We start from the raw sequence: 18,095 nt of genomic DNA on the forward strand, positions 1-18,095 counted from the left end.
AGATGTTCTTCCGATTGCCATTTACGTGAGACATGAATATATTACTTAGAATCCTATTGATGGCCCAGTTGACAAGTGTGAACATGCAACTAAACTGGGCAGAGAGCACAATCCCCACCACATGGTGTACTGTTCAACAGAAGAAATTGACAACTTCAACCATCTTAGGGAACAGTCATTTTTTTCACAGTTTCTGTAAACGTTGGCTGATCATCCATAGGTCAGACATATCTTTACTGTCTTACCCCCAAAGGGAAGCTGCCTGAATCGAAAAAGGTGTTGACTCCCAGGTGTGGGTAACGACTACTGCCTTATGCACAAGCATACTTGATTGAATAGTCAGTATGGTTATTGCGATTTACTTTCACCCACTTCATCTCTCATATATCTTACTGATCACCTTTGCAATCACACATGGATCCTTTGTTGATGTTCAAGGGGCCTGCGCAGTCGAGGGGCTTTTGGTGTTTGACTAAGGGCAAAGTATGAGAGCTGTGCTGGCATTGAGTGAGGGCATCCAGGTTAATGATCTCCTGCAGCCGGGTCGGCGAGTGTGTGCTCTGTCTGGGTGTGACTGTACGATGCGGTGTGAGGACTGTGAACTTTATACTGGACTCTGGCTTGGGAGGGCCTTTCAAGAAAGAGGAGGGGGAGGGCAATCGCTTCCTACTTTGAGTGCAAATACGTGTGTTTAGACGTCGCCTTTTTCCTGAGGTTGCCGGGACTAGTCGGGCATTGCAGCAACACTAAAAGCATTTTCTGCGTTGTGCAGTTTGACCATTGCCACTCTTTCCATTAGGTATCACAGGATCAAACATTCTTTTGGGTGCCTTGCATTCAAAAATAACTTTTCAAAGCGGAAATCCAACTGTGAGGAATTTACTGAGGTAAGTGGGATGAATTTGCTTTTTTTATTTATCCTTGTTTGAGCCATTCATATACAAAAAGACAAATAAAGACCGTGCACTTGCCAACTTTTTATGTGAACATTAACCAGCTCGCCATTTAAGTGAACGTATAATATGGATGTTATCTTTGGACGTCCTTTAGGAAACGGGAACTTGGAGATAATAATTGAGACATTATAATGTAGTCCAGTGCCAGGCTAATGCCATTCCGGCCCAGAAACAAGTTTCGAAACAAAGGCTGTCCGATGGTCCCACCTTCTTCCAATGAGGCCCCCGCCCATACAGGCAAATCAAGTGTGAGTTTGAGGTTGGCGTTTGATGGCGCTGGGCCAGGTTTTTTTTTACTGCAGGCTGAGAACCAAATATCTGGCAGCCTCCAACGGGTTCCCGGATGTAACACCAAAGCATGAGAGTTATTGGGAGCTAAGGGTCTCTTGCATCACGTCTCCAGTCTGTGATCTAAGACCAACCATTTTTGAAGGTTGTAATAATTGTTAATTTATAACGCGCTTAATACCAGGGGCCAGATTATCAAAGCATTGCACTGGTGCAAAAATGTGAAGCAAATTAATTTAGCTCTGATGTTACTGCTTAGATAATTGGGAATGGAGCACACAGATTTTGACCCAATACATTTACTCTAAACACGTTTTCAGAAGGGCACAAAGGAAACAGAATATTTTAGTTACTATGTCTGATGAGTAACATGAAAACAAATATAGCAAACAGATTTCTTTTTTATGTTGTGCAGAAAAAAAAAATCGCATCATTTGATTTCAAACAAAACCTTAAATGCAAAACACAAAAACATAAAATTAAAATAACATCAAAAAAGGTAAGATTTTTAAGAAGGAAAAGAAAAAAAAAAGTTACTCTCAATTCCAATTATAATACAAAATTTCACAATTCAGAAGTTAGGAAGTTCAGAAGAAGCCAAGCCCCCTAGATTCAATGAGAGAGAGGCTGTCTTATATGTCTTTTGTGTCTGTTTGCTCTAGAATGCGAAAGATCACCTTCGCCAGATTCAGGAGCGCCAACGTCATAGACAGCCTCCTCCCCACCCTAAAATTGGCCACCATTCTTCCAGTGGTTTGGTAACTGATTCTTAAAAGAATTTTCCCAGAAACCTGGCTCTCGTGTCAGTTAATAGTTCACAGAACATAACTAGGTGCTTCAAGATTTCTACCCCTTTTCTGCAGATACGGCACGTAAGAATCCTATCCTCGCGGGCCTACTTTCTTCTTTGGACAGTCTCCCTGGCAGGGAAAAAGTTTAGGTGGAATCTCAGAAAATTCTGCCTTTCCACCTGGTATGGAAACCTCTCCAAGTATGGTGGGACCGTCCCCTTTTAAAATGTTCTTCCAGTCCCTGGGCTGCCGTCTTGTAGCACTTTAATTTATCCTTCGTAAGGATCCAGTCCAAGTCCAACAACTTTATCTTTACCCCAGTCGGATTAACCAGTAGTAATTCTTCGGACTGTGCAATGTTTTTTAGTATGGAAAGGCACATTCCTCGCCAGATGTTAAAAAAAGTATGACTTATTTTTGCACCCGCGAAATAGATAATAACGATTGTAACAAAACCTGTTTGTTCCATTTTATATTATCAAAGCATTTTCTCACTTTTTAGAACTCGTACAAATGTTTGATAATCTGGCCCCAGGATTGGTTTCTAAGCGCGGGATCAGGATTTGAACCTGTGTTCCGCTGCGTTAAGGTGTGTTCCGCTGCGTTAAGGTCCTTCCAAAACAAACACGTTGCCCCTGAGCTATCCTTCTTCCAAAGGCAGGGACAGACATGGGCAAAAAACTGCCTCGGGCACCAATGAAAAAGTGGCCCAAATTTGCAAGTTGCAATTAGTTCCTTTTGTGACAGACTGTTTGAATAGTACCGAAGGGGGAGTTTTTTGATGAAACATAATGCAAATTGTGCAATTTAAGGAATATTTATTCAGCAACAGTGCTCAAAACTACTAGCTGCATTGTGAAGTAACTCATTAAACTGACCCACATTGGCCAACACATTGGCCTACTTTGACCCAAAAAACGGGCCCACACTACCTTTTTGTGTTTTTGGTTCAGACATTGCCCTATTGCCGTATAGGCCCGTCCGAGCCTGTTCAGAGGACCATGTTTCTGCAAGCATTGGAGTAGTTGGCTACTGGCCTAAGGAGATACCACTGCTTTCTTTGCAGGCATACGCCAGCGAGATGAATTGAAGCAATAAACCCTGGGGGATTCATGAAATAAGCTCAGGGAATCAGTCATTCCAGAAATAACAGGTCCTCTGTAAAGCGAACAGTCACCTGAGAGAAGCAATTCTCCGTATCCTCAACTAGTCCTGTTGGAGCACGACTCAATTAAATACAGATACCTAAACTGTTTACAGCTGTACTCAAGTTTGGTACTATGATTGAATTATGTTATGACTATGCTATAGGGAAATGCCCAAATATACTGTACCCATTTGTACAAATGGTACAAAAGACCGGAAAAGGTCTATACCATTGGTACAAATGGATACAGTCTTTTTCCGAAAATACTGAAAATGAGGAGCGGGAGTTGTGGGGTGTCCCCCGCTCCCCATTTTCAGCATTTTCTGATTCTGGGGTTGTGGGGGAGTACCCCGCATAGGGGAATAAAGTTTAAAAAAAAGGAAAGGACCCTGCGGCGCCGGTTCCCAAGCACGTAAGTGAAGCAAATCAGTGTCGCAGGGAGTCCGCGGCACACAACGAGGTGTGCCGCCAAAAGCAAAAGGTAAGTAAGGGAGGGTGCATTAGTGGGGTATGTTTGGGGAGGCATTTACTTTGGGGTGTTTGACCATACGGTCAAGTTAGCTACAGTCTTTTCATCCGCAAACTTTTCCGTTACAGGCAAACAACCCAAATCCATGTTATATTACAAAGTGTTTGTACTGCAGCCATCATCACCACAGTGCTATGCAGCATAATGATGTATGGTGCGGTTGCCAGGTGTAAACATAGCATAGTCTTAGGGGCAAACCAAGAGGGCAAAGACGTGGGAGGAGAGGTCCAGCCAAAGTAGACTGGAAAGTTAAAAACCATTCGAAAGGCACAAGGGGGTTGGGGGGAGGGTGTCCGATTGCGATAGTAAGGGTACACATGTAATAGTTGGTAATGGGTCAAACACAGCATGAAAAGTCAGACCAAAACCCACCCGAATTACCAAGCATTTTCTGTGAAGGCATTTTCTAGTACATTGCTGTCTGGCACTTAAAGGTACCAGTGCACAGTTGGTCTCCTGTGCCCGGTTTTCCAAAGGAAACCAGGGGGAAAGTTATGGGATGCAATGCAATGTAATATATGATGGTATGATTTGTTTTGTTAGAAAAGAAATGTATACTGTGCCAAATCGCACCCATAGAAGTTTCAAAGCATGGTTGCTTGTATGGAAGTTAGCGTTACATACCCTGCCCCGGGTATCCAGAGTATATTCTATCAGGGAAAGGAAAGGGAAAGTGGAAAAGCGGTGGGGGTATGAGGGTTCAGCTAAAACAGAGCAGTTTACCTTCGGCAGTTTATAGTGGCAGTTGGGCAGTAGAAAGACGTAGGGGCATGTCATATTGGGCAATAACAAGAATTATTGACTGGCAGGTTTGGATCTTGATTGGCTCTCATCAACTGAATATTCCCCTGCAGATGCTAATATTGCCTATGGCTGATTTATTTGGCTCAGCAGCAGGCTACCGTTGATGTTTTTCTCTGCCTTTTAAACATAATTAGATTTGAGATCATTCATTAATTCATTCACTATGCAGTAGGAAAGGAATTTAAAATTAATTTGCTATTGCCAGATGAAATTCAAACAGCACTCCCCAAAACCAGAAGTCTATATACTCAGGATATACCATTAATCCAAATTGCTATTTATATGAGAACTCAAACTAATATTAATGTTTTCAAAACATACCACAATGTGGGAGCCCCTCGACTGAGATTGACCACTATTTCCTTTTCTATGGGTTGGTTCCCACTCAGGAGTGTCTACAACCACTTTTGTACGTTTTACAGAGGAGAATATCAATTTGCATATCAGTATAGTCCTCTGCCCAATGACAGTCCAGCAACGAAATGCTAGGCTATTCTCCTCTGACCAAAAGCAACCCCAGACAATTGTTTCAGCCTTTTTGGCGTCATGAGTGAGTCGAAGGCAAGCCTCTCTGAGCCAAGTGAGCAAGGGATCCATGTCTGGATTACCCTTGGTATCCTAGGGTTACACCCACACTCCCCATAGGGCTCAATGGGAATGGGGAGGATGGTAGCAGTGGTACCGTTCATAACGGTACCGTTGCTACCATCCTGTTCTGCTCACGAGTGCCGCTCTGCACGCCTGGTCTGACCAGGCGTGCAGAGCGGCACCCGTGAGCAGAACTCGTAATGTGGCGGCATGGTAACAACAGCGCCAGTAGCACTACATTCACCGTTGTTGCCTTACCGCCACAGACGTATGAGGCCCATATACATGTGAATATCAGTCTGGACCCACCCCCAAGTACAGTCCAGCACAGAAATGCTAGGCAGATCTTCTCTGAACAAGAGTACCAACAGCAACAGTACTATTTGTGTTTACTATCATTAATATTATAAGCTAACGTCGTCAAGAGATTAGGAACTTGCTGTTGTGGCTAGCAGAGAGGCGGAGTCATACATGTTCGCAATGGAGTTTTCTTTTATTTGTACTAAAAGAGCATACGATTTGCATTAACTGCTCATTTTTGGCCAAAACAGAGAAGTGTCTGCCAGCAATGGGGGATCATATGTACAAGGTACCAAGTGCAGGCGACAGCCGCGACAAGAGGTTGAAAGTAGCTTATTTGCAGAGACATATGGAGACATGGAGCCTTGGGTGACATATTCACCTCACTTTGTAAAATTGCACATGCCAAAGGGCACGGTGCTGCAGTTGGGAGCAGAGCGACCAGAGCAGCGTCTATACTGTGAAAATCAGAACTAGGAGACCAGGCTGCTCTCAAAAGTGCCGTTTGCTTACAAACCAACACTCCCGAGCCCACAGCAAGGGCCCAACAGTGCTGTTGAGAGAAGAGGGGCAGAAGAAGTGGAGGTCGACACTAGGACCATGCCACTTCCAAGGCCTTTAACTGAAGGTCCTACCCTCCCAAGCCTCCTGCGAAAACAACATCAGAGGGTGTACAATGCTTACTTGCAACGCTCACTAGATGAGGAGTGAAATCTTCTGTTTCTGGTTTGGACTTAATCTGTCGTTTGATGCAGCAGGTCATACACACATATCATGCTCTCCACTGGTGCTGGTGCATGAAGTACAAACAACTTGAGTAATATTTCTCTTTAAAACCCTAGTGTGGGCCAGACAGAAGGGTTGAGTTCAGCAAAGGTGCACATGAGTGGAGAATGCACAGATAGGTAGGAACTCGCAGCTTGTACAGATGCAGTCAAACAGTTGGTGTTTTTCCTCTCAGAGCAGAGGACAGGCTGTACAAACTTTATAGTGGCGTTCTTCTTTCCCTAGTAGCCTCCTCTTCTCAGCTGGGAAGATATGTGCAGTCGGCAACGTAGGAGCATCTGTCAATGAAATAACTCTATAAGCAGGATGGCAATTCAAGGCAAAGATGCCTGCAGGACCCCATTGGACTTGCAGTCCAAGGTGTAGGTGAACAGACGGTCGACTTCCTCAGGTTGGTTGAAATGGCACCATCTGGTACCACTAGCGAATAATGGGCACCGGAGTTCCCCATCTGGAAGATTGATGCTCTTTGATGTATTCCAGAGTTCAAGGCTGGGTTAGAGCAAGAATATCAGCGTAACAAGGAGAGGGGTGTAATAGCAACCTATTGCACCTATCTGTGGAGGGCAAAAATGACCAATAGTATTATAATTCTGATTAGCACCCTTGGCAGGGGAGCCAGCCAATCAGGATGCTAGGAACGTGGGGTGAACCTCCCGATGTTAGTCCCTGTTCCAAGCCACCTGATGGCCGCTTCCCCCACCCACCATCTTCCCCCATTCCTCCACCCCAGACCCTTTTTAACTATTGCGCCCTCCCCACTTAACTCGTTGAGGGGGCATATGGAGCACCGCCCTCCTTCTTTTCATTCCATGAACGAGACGCAGCGAGGCGTCCCATTCACGGAAAAAAATACTTTAAATTAGCCCCGTCCCAGCCCATGGGATGGGTGCTAATGATGTTAAGCACCCGTTCCAAGGGCTGGAACAGATGCTAATGGCCCGGAACACTCATGAAACACCCTCACTTGGCTCCGGCATTTAACTCCGGCCGCCAGGCCTTTGCTACCCGTTCCAGCTCTTGGAACAGATGCTTAAAGCCTTACTGTGAAAAGCTACCTGCTGCATTATTTGACACCTCATAACCAAACACAAGCCAGAATATATATTGGATCATCCAGCCATTCAGCGCCATGTGCCCAATAATTTGCCCAAGAGCAGCATTCAGGCAACAACACCCAATAACAAACAGTTTAATATGGATTCAAACAATGACCAGTTCCTGACTTTATGACAAAAAGAGATAAAAAAGGAATCTCTACAGCTCAAGGGAAGTTCTGTCACTGCTATTTTGTTATTGTTTAAAGGGTTGGCTGCCTTACATATTTTTGATTGGATTCCATATACAATCAGTTTATCTAACTTAGTTCTGATTTCTATTGCCCCATAGTTCTCAGTCAGAAAACGTGTTATTTTGGAAATGATCCTAAAAACATTTGTAAAGATGTCAGAGAGGACCCGGAAAACTCCAAAAGTCGAATATTTGTGAGATGAGTATAGCTACAGGGAGGACGTGTGGATTACATATTGAAGTACTATGAGATAACAACACATTGAAGTAACTGTTGCACTTACAAGTTGAATATTCAATCCCCACAAACTCCTTCCTTCCATAGCTTCAGTTATGCAAACCGCCTGCGATGATACAATAGTGGATAAAATACATTAATATGAAATGACTGATATGAAACACAGCAGATCCGGAAGTAACCTGGCAATGCTCATTTTGCACCAGTATTTATCAGAAATAGAATACGGGACGAGCAACTACTCCAGGGGTGGGAGCAAGGTTTGAGTACACAGATCTTGCATGTCCTTATAATGCCTGCAGATAGTGGAAGCACCGAGAGATACCTTCTTTTGCATTTAAGTGCTGCTTTTGAGAAGGTGGAATAAGTCATTGGGCCTCATTACGAGGAAGGAGGTAGCCATGCCACTTTTTGCGGCATGGCTACTCCCATTCCGGGTACTGGGTCCGGGTTCCCTGAATGGGGAAATATCGGGCCATTCCGACCTTGGAGGGCCCGGTATTTCCCCATTCAGGGAACCCGGACCCGGTAAATCCCCATTCCCATTTCAGCATCTGTAGGGCTCAATGGGAATGGGGATGATGCTAAAAACGGGCCCGTAGTTAGCCTCCTGGTCTGCTCGCGGGACCCGCTAAGGACGCCTGAATTTACCTGGCGTCCTTAGCGGGTCCCGCGAGCAGACCTTGTAATGAGGCTGTAGTGGGTTAACGGGGCTGGCAGCTCTACCTGCCCGTTAACCCCCTACCGCCTTCCTCGTAATGAGGCCCATTCTGTTGGAAGTATTAGAATCAATTGCGACAGTTGACGAGCTGTATAAGGTCATTTCTGACAGACCTTTCCAATCACTTTTTATGCATACAGATTGTGCGGTGCCATAAGGATCGTCATTATTCAGCATCTACATGCGCCCACTCATGAAATTAATTCTGATTTTTCGCATACATTTGTTTAATCATACACACTACACCCATATGGCTTTTTATTTTTTATTTATTGGGTATTTATAATGCACCTTTACAGCAAATGACGTTTCAAGGTGCATTTTGGGCTGATGCTGATATGATAGGGTATCTATAACACGCCAAATACCCAGAGGTTTCTAAGCGCAGACCCCGGGATCGAACCTGTGGTGCTCCGTGTCGTCTTGCTTCCAAGGCGAGCATGTTGCCCCTGAGCTATCTTCCCGAGACTGGGGCTGAACCTGTATGGCATATGTACTGCCAGCCAGCTTCACTCTTTTTGTAGAAACGAAGACATTCCTTATGTTTCTTTTGCTGTATAACAATATTTGTGGAGGGCTAGGTGTAAAGTATTACCAGATTTAGCCCGCAAACTGTTCTGTATTGTGCTGACAATAGCTTGCTTACTTAATAACATGGACTATTTAAATATATTATATTGTTAGATACCTGAATTATGAACACGGGTAGATCTAAAAACCAACTGCAGCGAGAGGGGTCAGGTGTGCATGTTTGATATTTCATGTGATAATCCAATACAATGTTACCACTACTGCCACTACTACTTTTATTAATAATAATAATTTCCAATTACCAGTAGGGGAAACGAACATGGTACTTGCAGGGAACAAGTCCTAAAAATATAGGTGAGGGGACTCATTAACATACCAATTGAATGTGGATCACCAGAAATTAGCATATTAGGGTGCCCTTTGAAAAAAGCAGGGGACTCCTGAAATAAGTGGGGGACTCCGGACCGTCCACCCACGTGTACCCTCGCCTTGAGCCCTGGGTACTCGTGCGTGTGCAGGTAGTACCACACTCCTCTATTTGTCAGGGCACATTATGAGAGCTGGTTCCCTGATGGGTTTCTCTTTTCCTTTCTCATGTCAGCAGAGGCAGCTTTTGATTGTGAATCCTTAATAGGGGCCGCCTTTGCCAGTATATCCTGTCTCTTGTTCGCCGTCTGCTCTCCATATTGTCATTGTCAACTGCCAGTAGACACCTATACCTCTCCACCCTATAGAATCTAGTCGTTTTCTGTATATTCCCAGTGGCATCTAGGATGCCTTTTATACAATGCTCATTTCTTGCACCTGTTTTTTGAGTTTGGGCAAAGTGAACGATTGTTTTTTTTTTTTGCATGCACGTCATCTCGGTACAGTTTGAAATTTCCTTTTTACGTTTTCATTGTGATTTGAAATCTAGGTTTGCTAGTTGGTGCTGTCATTTTCTTGGTTCGTGACCACAACATGCTTTGAGTCTTTACAAGGATGTTCACCATGCAGCACATGCCATTTTCAAGCTTTGTCCTTAGGAACTGTCGTTGAACATTTACTGTTGGCTTTGGACTGTTTGTAAATTTAGAGCCACTTCATACACGTGACTCCCTTGGCGCTTCTTAATTCAGGTAGTGCCTAGAAAATCCTTCATCTCTACTACTAAAACCTTGTGTACAACCAGGAAGTCATACACTCCATTAAGGTCAAAACGGACATGGCAAGTTTGAGGAATTGCCATATGGCAAGGGTGTAGAAGAACCAGCTTTTTGTTATTTTTGTATTAATTAATACAATGATAAGGGTAATTCCATCACAGACAGGGTCATCTGTTTCATAGGTTCCATGCCAAAAGCATAGGGTCCACCTGTGCACTTCTGCATCAGCAGCCTGATTGCAGCACCCGCTCTTCAGTGGCACAGAGCAGGTTCAGGTCTCAGGTGCTCCCTTGACAGCTGAAGTGACAGTCATAATCACTGCAGCACTGAGTCATAATTTGACTATCACCCCTGTCTTCATACTCAGAGTGATACATTCTTGGGTTACATATGATTATGTGGAATCACACAATAACTAATCCAATTACAACTAATACCAAAATAACGATTTCCTTCTTTTTGTTGTTTTTTTTTCTTTTGGGTGGGAGGCTAAAGCTCCCCTTTTTTTGTTTCTAATACTTTTTCCCCACTCCCAAAAACCACTATGCCCACTCCCAACACCATTTTTAGTTTTTTTTCCCGAAATTTGTTATTTTGGATTTGTTGTAACTGGATTAGTTATTTTGTGATTGCACACAATCACTGCATACCCATTCTTCAATCTGTTGCAACTTCTCTTTATTTTCCATAGGGTTGGGTTGTGTAGTGTTTTCAATTTAGTTTTCTTTTAGATGACGTTTTTCGTTAAAGTATCTATATTTTTATAGAACCTTAATTAGACCTTCCCTTTATTTTGGACTGTGTTACTGTGCTGCTTGGGTCACCACTGGGAATGTATGAGAGAATGAGTATGCCTGAATTGAATTTGGAACGAATGCAGTGTATGAATCAATTCTTTGTTTTGGTATTTGCACAACACTGCCACAGAGAAATCCCACAAGTGGATTACTCTTGCTTCACACACAGCTATTTATTTTTTGGGTGTTTACTCTGCCAGTTTACCCTAAAATCCTAACAGCTGCTAATCTACTGCACTTGCACTTTCCCCAGAGATTTGATTGTTTCCTTTGAAATCTCTTTTTTAGAAATATTTGTTGACGTTGTAAACAAATTTTTAAGATGGTTGAATAAAAATTAATAAATTATATATTTTTTGTAAAATGGTTGGGAGCATGATTTGTATACCTTGACTGGTGCCCTAGGCATCGCGACTCCTTCTGGAAAGAAAACATATAAGCCCCTTAGCGCTATTATATTTGTTGTTCAAGGCTTCGCCTATATATTTTGAGGATGCACTAACATTGGGGTTGATAATCCTCTTACCTCCCCTATAGTGTTTCGTGTGGGTCACCACTGGACCACAGTCAGACCTTGCTTAAGAGCATAGCCTTCCCTGGGCCCACGCTACAACAAAAGGCAAGGGAAGTATATCTGTTAACTGTTCCTGTTTGTAGAAGTGTGAGGGTTGAGTGAGCTTTTTAGCCTTTTCTCATTCTTGGGCACATGAAGTGCAGAAGCCAATTCGTCACAGCAAGACAAAGACACTAGTTGAACGTGTGTGACATGGTCCAACAACTTCTCACCAGCCCCTGGATGTCCCCCATTAAAATGAGAAATGCCTAGAACTCACAGTATCCCTTGTCAACAAAATCTATACAATGAAATCCTTGTGAAGCAATTCAACATGTTTACTGCTTATGTAAATGTCCTATTGGTTTAACACTATGAATATTTGTTTAGTGCAGATGCCAGTACATTTATGACAGCATTTAACGTTGTTTATCTCTATTCAGGATAATATCAAACAACTTAAGACATGGCTTGCTGGAAGAAAATACAAAGAGACGGATGGATTTTTCCAACTGTGATACTCTGTACAAATGGCTTTTTCTCTTCAATGAGGCCATCAGAACCTTTTCTTACACCTTACTTAACTGGACCAAGCAAAAATCTGACCATCGAGGAGGTATGTCTAAATGTGTATTTTTGTATAAGCAAATTTTGGTAAACGTTTATATTGTTCTTGATTTTGATCAAATTTCAATTAATTGTGAAAAAGTATTTCTTCATAATGGTTTGAACGATTTTGTCAGGAAGAAAATGGGTTAGCTTTTATTTTAATTTGATATTTTTTTTAAGTAAAGATGAAACAGCATAGAAACGATGACTGAGCACATTTCAACTAGAGGTTAGTGACAAGTCGCAAGTGGGCACTAAAAGCAGAATCAACTCACACAGCACTGGGTCGTTGGGTATTCGGTTTGTTTAAGTTTTGGTAAATTGAATTAGCAGCTAGTTCACGGGAGGGAGAGGTGTTGGGGTTCAGTGTGTCTTTTAGCCTATAATACATTCGTTTTAGCAACGTTTAAATACCTCTAGCTTTTTAGTTCTGTAAGTTAGAATTTAGATTATTGTGGTCATTATGATGATAGCAATATTGTAAAACACTGACTGTATTAAAAGAACATAATTCTTCTCTTTATTGATCCAAAAATGAATAGTTAAAAGGAAAATGTTTTGGAAAAATATCCTAGTTAGAAGAACAAATATTTACAGGAAGTTGAGAATTCAATATGAGATGTGTAGGTTGTAATGCAGTAATCATTTGAAGGGTATTCAAAAAAGTATTAGCTACTAAGTCAAGCCTACAATATCCTTAAAATGTGCAGGCCTTTTCTCCTAACCTTGAGTGTGCCCTGAGGTTTGAGCAAAACTTCCATGTGACAGTGCCTCCAAAGCAAATGAAAATACCCTTGCAGAAAGGCTAGCGTTAAATACAGTCCTTGATTTATGGCTCAAAGATTAAGGGATGAAGGAGGAGGACAAGAATATGGCTTTCATGCCCTTGGTGGGGGGTGAACATGGCCGGTAAAGGCCCACCAGCCCGAGCCAATGTAGGCACGACCAAAGCAAGGGTCCGGTGAGGGCTATGGGCCATGTCCACCCACCCGCCAAGGAGGTGAAAGCCATTCGCCCCATGGGGTTTATTTGGGTTTATCTGGGTTGTGAATGTTTTTTTCCCCTGTGAGATTCGTGCTGCGCAGCTGATCTCCCAAGGTAGAAAAAAAAGATGACCACTGCCCTAGGTCCCTTTTCCATGTCTATGGCAGCAGCAGCTGGGACATGGGAGGAGTGCTGGGACTGGAGCACAAGGCTCCGGTCCAGTAGGTAGGTAGGGAGGAGGGGGGGGGGTGGGGAAGGGTATTGGATTGTTTTTGTGGGGAGACAACAGGGAGCGGCTCATTGTTGCCTCCCCACATTAAATACAAAATAAAAAAAATGGCACCACCCAGGGTAAGGGGTGGCTGGAAGCAGAAGGTGGAGAATGTCTATTCCTGCCAGCTGTTCCAGCCACCTGATTGGCTGATTGCCTTTCCTTGGCCGCAAATGTTGAGTTCCTTATCTAGACTGGGTGTCTCTTACATTGAGTATCTCTGCAGCAATATCTTTCCCATAGCATGATGAATTTGGACCGTGGACAAGCCACTGGGATGGTTGATGGGCTACTATCTTTCAATTTCGCTAAACTGCTATATTTCAACTGCACCAGTAAACCTAATTCCTCATGCCATTTGTGTGGCAAGAGCCTTTCATGTGATAAAAAAGTCTCATTGGCAAAGCTTGAATTGTTTTAAGGAAGACATTACAAAGAGAAGGGTTTGTGAGGTACACCCATTGAACATATTCTTGAAGTCCTTGTGGACAGCGAGGACACTCACTATTGATTTAAATGGAAATCACCTGGAGTATATGCAGAATCTCTAGCTTTGGGATCAATGGGGTCGAGTGCATGAGCAATTTAGCAAAAGGCTAAGAGCCATACATTTCAATATACTGGTGTTTGGTCAAGAAGAGCATGACATAAGGACAAGAGCAAAGGATGTCCATGTCTGGGGCAAGGCAGACACATGATTTAGAATGTACCGAAGGAAAAGCAAATGTTTATGTTAGTATATGTTTCTTAGGTGTTTATCAATAACCAATGAACCAAACTATTCTAACATTTGTTTGGGTGGAATTCATAGGAAAATGTTCCTTAAAGTCAGAAAAGGATCAGTAAAAAGCTGTTTGGGGTTTGGCAGAAATGTGTGGTTCAGTTAGTGTTATCTGCTATCAAGGCAGACATTTACCTTTGAGGGCATGTGCTATGGTTTACTGTGTATATTAAGACTCTGTTGAGTTGGTGAAATTTCAATACAATTATTGCATGCTGTGATTATCATTTATGCATGTAGTAATAGTAAGTTTGCCGGTCCGGGAATTATGGTACCAGTAAGCATGCCGGTATCGTGGTTCCCAGACCGGCAAACTATGAGTGTTTTGCTTGCGGGTGCCATTGCGGTGCCAGGTCTGACCTGGCGGCCGTACCGGCACCCGCGAGCAGAGCATGTCGGGTGCACCGGCACCGTTGTTAACGGTGCCGGTGCATCCGGCTTCCCCATTTCCATTTAGCCCTATGGGGCTCAAATGGGAATGGGGAAGAATATATTCCGGTGCCCAGGAATGGGCAATTACCGGGTCCGGCAAGACCGTAATGACCCTGTAATTGCCCATTCCTGGGCGCTGGAAAAAAATATACCTGCGGCAGCCGTGCCTGTTTCACAGGCACGGCTACCGCCAGCTTCGTAATGAGGCCCACTTTCTGGTTTGGTGGTCAAAAAAGCAGATTTGCAAGAACACAGCATGTGGTACATCTGTAAATCTGCATGCACTTTTTTGGCATTATTTTAAAATCTATTTCCAGCCTCATTCTGAAGGTGCAATTGGCTTGTGTACAGTAGAAGATAATACCACTAGTGTGCATATTTTGAATGTCCTGACCCATTTATGCATTACATGGTGCTTATGCTTTCCTTCAAAACACGTACAAAATGGTTAAAACTTAACAAATGTAGCTTCAACGTCCTGGATTGAGGTTATAATAATATTATTATAATTTGAGTTTCAAAATTGTGCATTTGACCCTATAATAAAGTGGAAATTTATGCATGCAGTTTTCGTATTGAATTCTGCCAGGCCCACAAATAGACAGAAGGAAAATCAAATAGAAACAATTGGTGTTTCCAATTATCGACTGTGTTCACTGTTACCACCAGACACATAATGAGGTATTTCGAAGGGCAGGATTACCCCAGTGCCACTTGGAGCTGACGAAGGCTTGCAACAAGCTAACCACTGTCTTAGACGAGAGAAACGAATTGCATCCAATTTTACACATCTATGAGGCTAGGTGGCTGGGGAAAGAAAAACATAGTCTCTACCTGGGAAACGCATACCACAGCATAGAAATCCGTATTTACCACCTGCATTATTGCTGCAAATAACCTGTGGCAGTGGCACAAACAAAGGATGTAAGAAATATCAAAGCACAAAGGAGTTGTGACATCCAACAAAAGAGAGCCGTGTCCTAACTAAGGTTCCCCCTCAGTATGTGATTGCAGTGGCAGATCAATTCCCAGGACTCAGAAAAGGGAACTCTACATACTCTGCACCAATCTCTCTGAGAGGAGCCTCACGCCCCTAGGACTGCTTCATATGCCCCCCCCCAGACTCCGATTCACATGCCCCTACAACAGAGAAGGATGGTGCTGTAGTAACTGCCTCTCCATGGGGGCCACAATTGCTATGGAATCCAACTCCCATAAGCTGAGAGATCCCAGGCATTCTAAGAAATATAAACTTGCATGTCTCTTCATTACGCCGGCAGCTTCTTCCTAAATAAAGGTGCTGCCTCCAAAAACCTGTCGGGATGGCACTGGGAACAGGGTCCTGATGCTGCCCAGAGTCACCAATGCCACTGGCCATGATTGGTCAGGCTTGGTGTTTGAGAGGTTCCTGCTGATTGGCACTGTGTGATGATGATGTGCTGCATCCTGGCCTATTAGGTACTTGCACGTGGATTGTTACCACCTCTGGAGTGGGTTGTGCTGGCAGCCAGATCACTGGAGTGCTCAGTGATGCTAGAGAACTCATGTATCTGATACATATATTTATGCCACTGGTAAATGTGATGGTGCATGTCTGCCATCCCTTGCTTCTCTGACCCGACTCTCTATCGACTGCTCTTGACCTTGCAGAAGACCCCATACTCATGACCAATCACAATATTTACCCACACTTGGCAAAGTACTGCCACACCCAGGTCCACTAAGGCTTCGTAAATATGGGAGTGCTCTTTGCTCCCTTGGACTACGTTCTCCTCTTTAACTTTTAACTGCCATAGGTTTTCCCCCCCAGTGCCAAGGCCTTTTTTGGTGATTTTGGTGATTTGGTGATTTTGGTTATTTTGGTATGCAAAGGGTTTTAAATTTAATCCTTGCAACCACAGGGAGCCAATTAAGGGATTTCAGAGCTGGAGAGATACGATCCCAGGGCTTGAGGCCCAGGACAAGTCTTGCAGTCCTGTTCTGGATTAGTTGTAAAAGGTGGAGAGTGGAGGAAGGTAGATTTAGAAAGAGGCTGTTACAGTAGTCCAACCTAGAGAGAATCAGACTTTTGGGAGAGTTTGACTTTTAGGGTGAGTGACTTATTTGGAAGTTTGACTTTTGGGGATAGTGTCAATTCCCAGTAGGGTCAGGGGGAGCTAGTTGAGGGGAGGAGGGGCCTGTGGGACAGGTTGGTGGGTGGTGCAGAGGGGGGCCTGCGGTAACTAGTAATATCTGGGTTTGGTCCGCAGACTCACTTCCCTGTTCGGTCCACGGACAGGCCTCTGATTCTCCAGAGGGTGGAGGGATGTCCGTGGACATCAGACGCGCCTGCTGATTGGATGGTGAAAAATGTGAGGTGCGTCAAAACTTTTGAGACGGTCGTCATGTTGGATTTGCGGACAGCCACCATAGTCTGCAGACATCCTGGTAAAAACATATTAAAAAACACAACATTGCACTTGTGAAACTAATGGAACAATCTCTGAGGAGGTGAGGGCTGATGAGGATGGGATGAGATATGGCCATAAAAAGCCAAAAACTGGGTGGTTCTGGACCTTTGAAGTTCGCGAACTGTTCGGGACATCCCTGTAATGTTCGCGAACAACTCAGATGCTCAAGGGCATCCTTATATATTTTTGCATTTCAGGGTTGGTGAAAAGCAGTTTTTGGGTGGTGTATAACTTTGGCGCCACTCAATGAAACTGCCTGAAATGTTATGATATTATTCTAGACGTGACCTTGAATGGTTTTAAAATATTTGGTGCTGTTTTGCAAACAGGGAACAAAATCAGAGGAGGGGGTACCAAAATATTTGAAAGGTTTATAAATGTGGTGCCGTTTTACAAATCTGCACCAAAGTTTGCAAAAAGATTTAAGACCCAGATTTGTATGTGTCTACATTACAGGGGAGTTACACCATTTTTAGATTGGTTATAACTTTGTTGCTGTTTGACGAATGTGCACAAAAGATATTATAAAGATTATGGAGCCAACCTTGAATTTTTCTGCAAAGTCTGAATGGATTTTTTCAGCTCTGAGCTAAGTGATATGACTATTATTTACGTTTATTTTTTAACATTTTTCAAAAAATAAAGCATGGATGGATTTGCAGGAAAGTTGTGCAAGGACCATTGGCAAGGACCTGAAAACATAGTTTTGCAATTGTGTCCATGTTTCAATTTTTGAAAAGTGTCATAATTTAGGTACAAAAAATAGTGATATACCTTTGGTGACTGAGATATAGCCAGTGTTCATGGGCAGTGGCCAGTTTGTCTGAGTCATGGCCTGTGGCCACAGGCAGTTGACAGATTGTCTGAGTCAGCCAAAGGCCATGACTCGGATAATCTGGATACTGGCCATGACCACGAGGGACTGGAAATGGGGATAAAGTGGGCATGGCCACCAGGGACTGGCTATGTGGTAATTCTGTCAGTGGCTACAGCATTAAGTGCTGCACATGATTGCACCAACAGATCGCTTTGATTATCGCTGCATACACTTCGAGACAATGCTAATCAGCAGCTAATTACCAAGCACACTTAACTAGGTGCCCA

General features: G+C 43.4%; 1 protein-coding gene across 2 annotated transcripts in view; it reads left to right on the top strand.

The window, feature by feature from the left end:
* Nucleotides 1-705: 705 nt before the first annotated feature.
* Nucleotides 706-18,095, top strand: part of LOC138491465 (thiamine transporter 2-like) — a 301,653-nt gene continuing 284,263 nt past the window's right edge. For both annotated transcript variants that reach the window (XM_069617982.1, XM_069617983.1), the window contains exons 1-2: nucleotides 706-887; nucleotides 11,908-12,080. In XM_069617982.1, the coding sequence (XP_069474083.1) occupies nucleotides 11,931-12,080 (150 nt within the window). In that variant the 5' untranslated portion in view covers nucleotides 706-887; nucleotides 11,908-11,930. The remainder of the gene's footprint in view (nucleotides 888-11,907; nucleotides 12,081-18,095) is intronic.

The sequence above is a fragment of the Ambystoma mexicanum genome, chromosome 10, assembly GCF_040938575.1.
Source record: "Ambystoma mexicanum isolate Mex_15411 chromosome 10, UKY_AmexF1_1, whole genome shotgun sequence".
Taxonomy (NCBI): Eukaryota; Metazoa; Chordata; class Amphibia; order Caudata; family Ambystomatidae; genus Ambystoma; species Ambystoma mexicanum.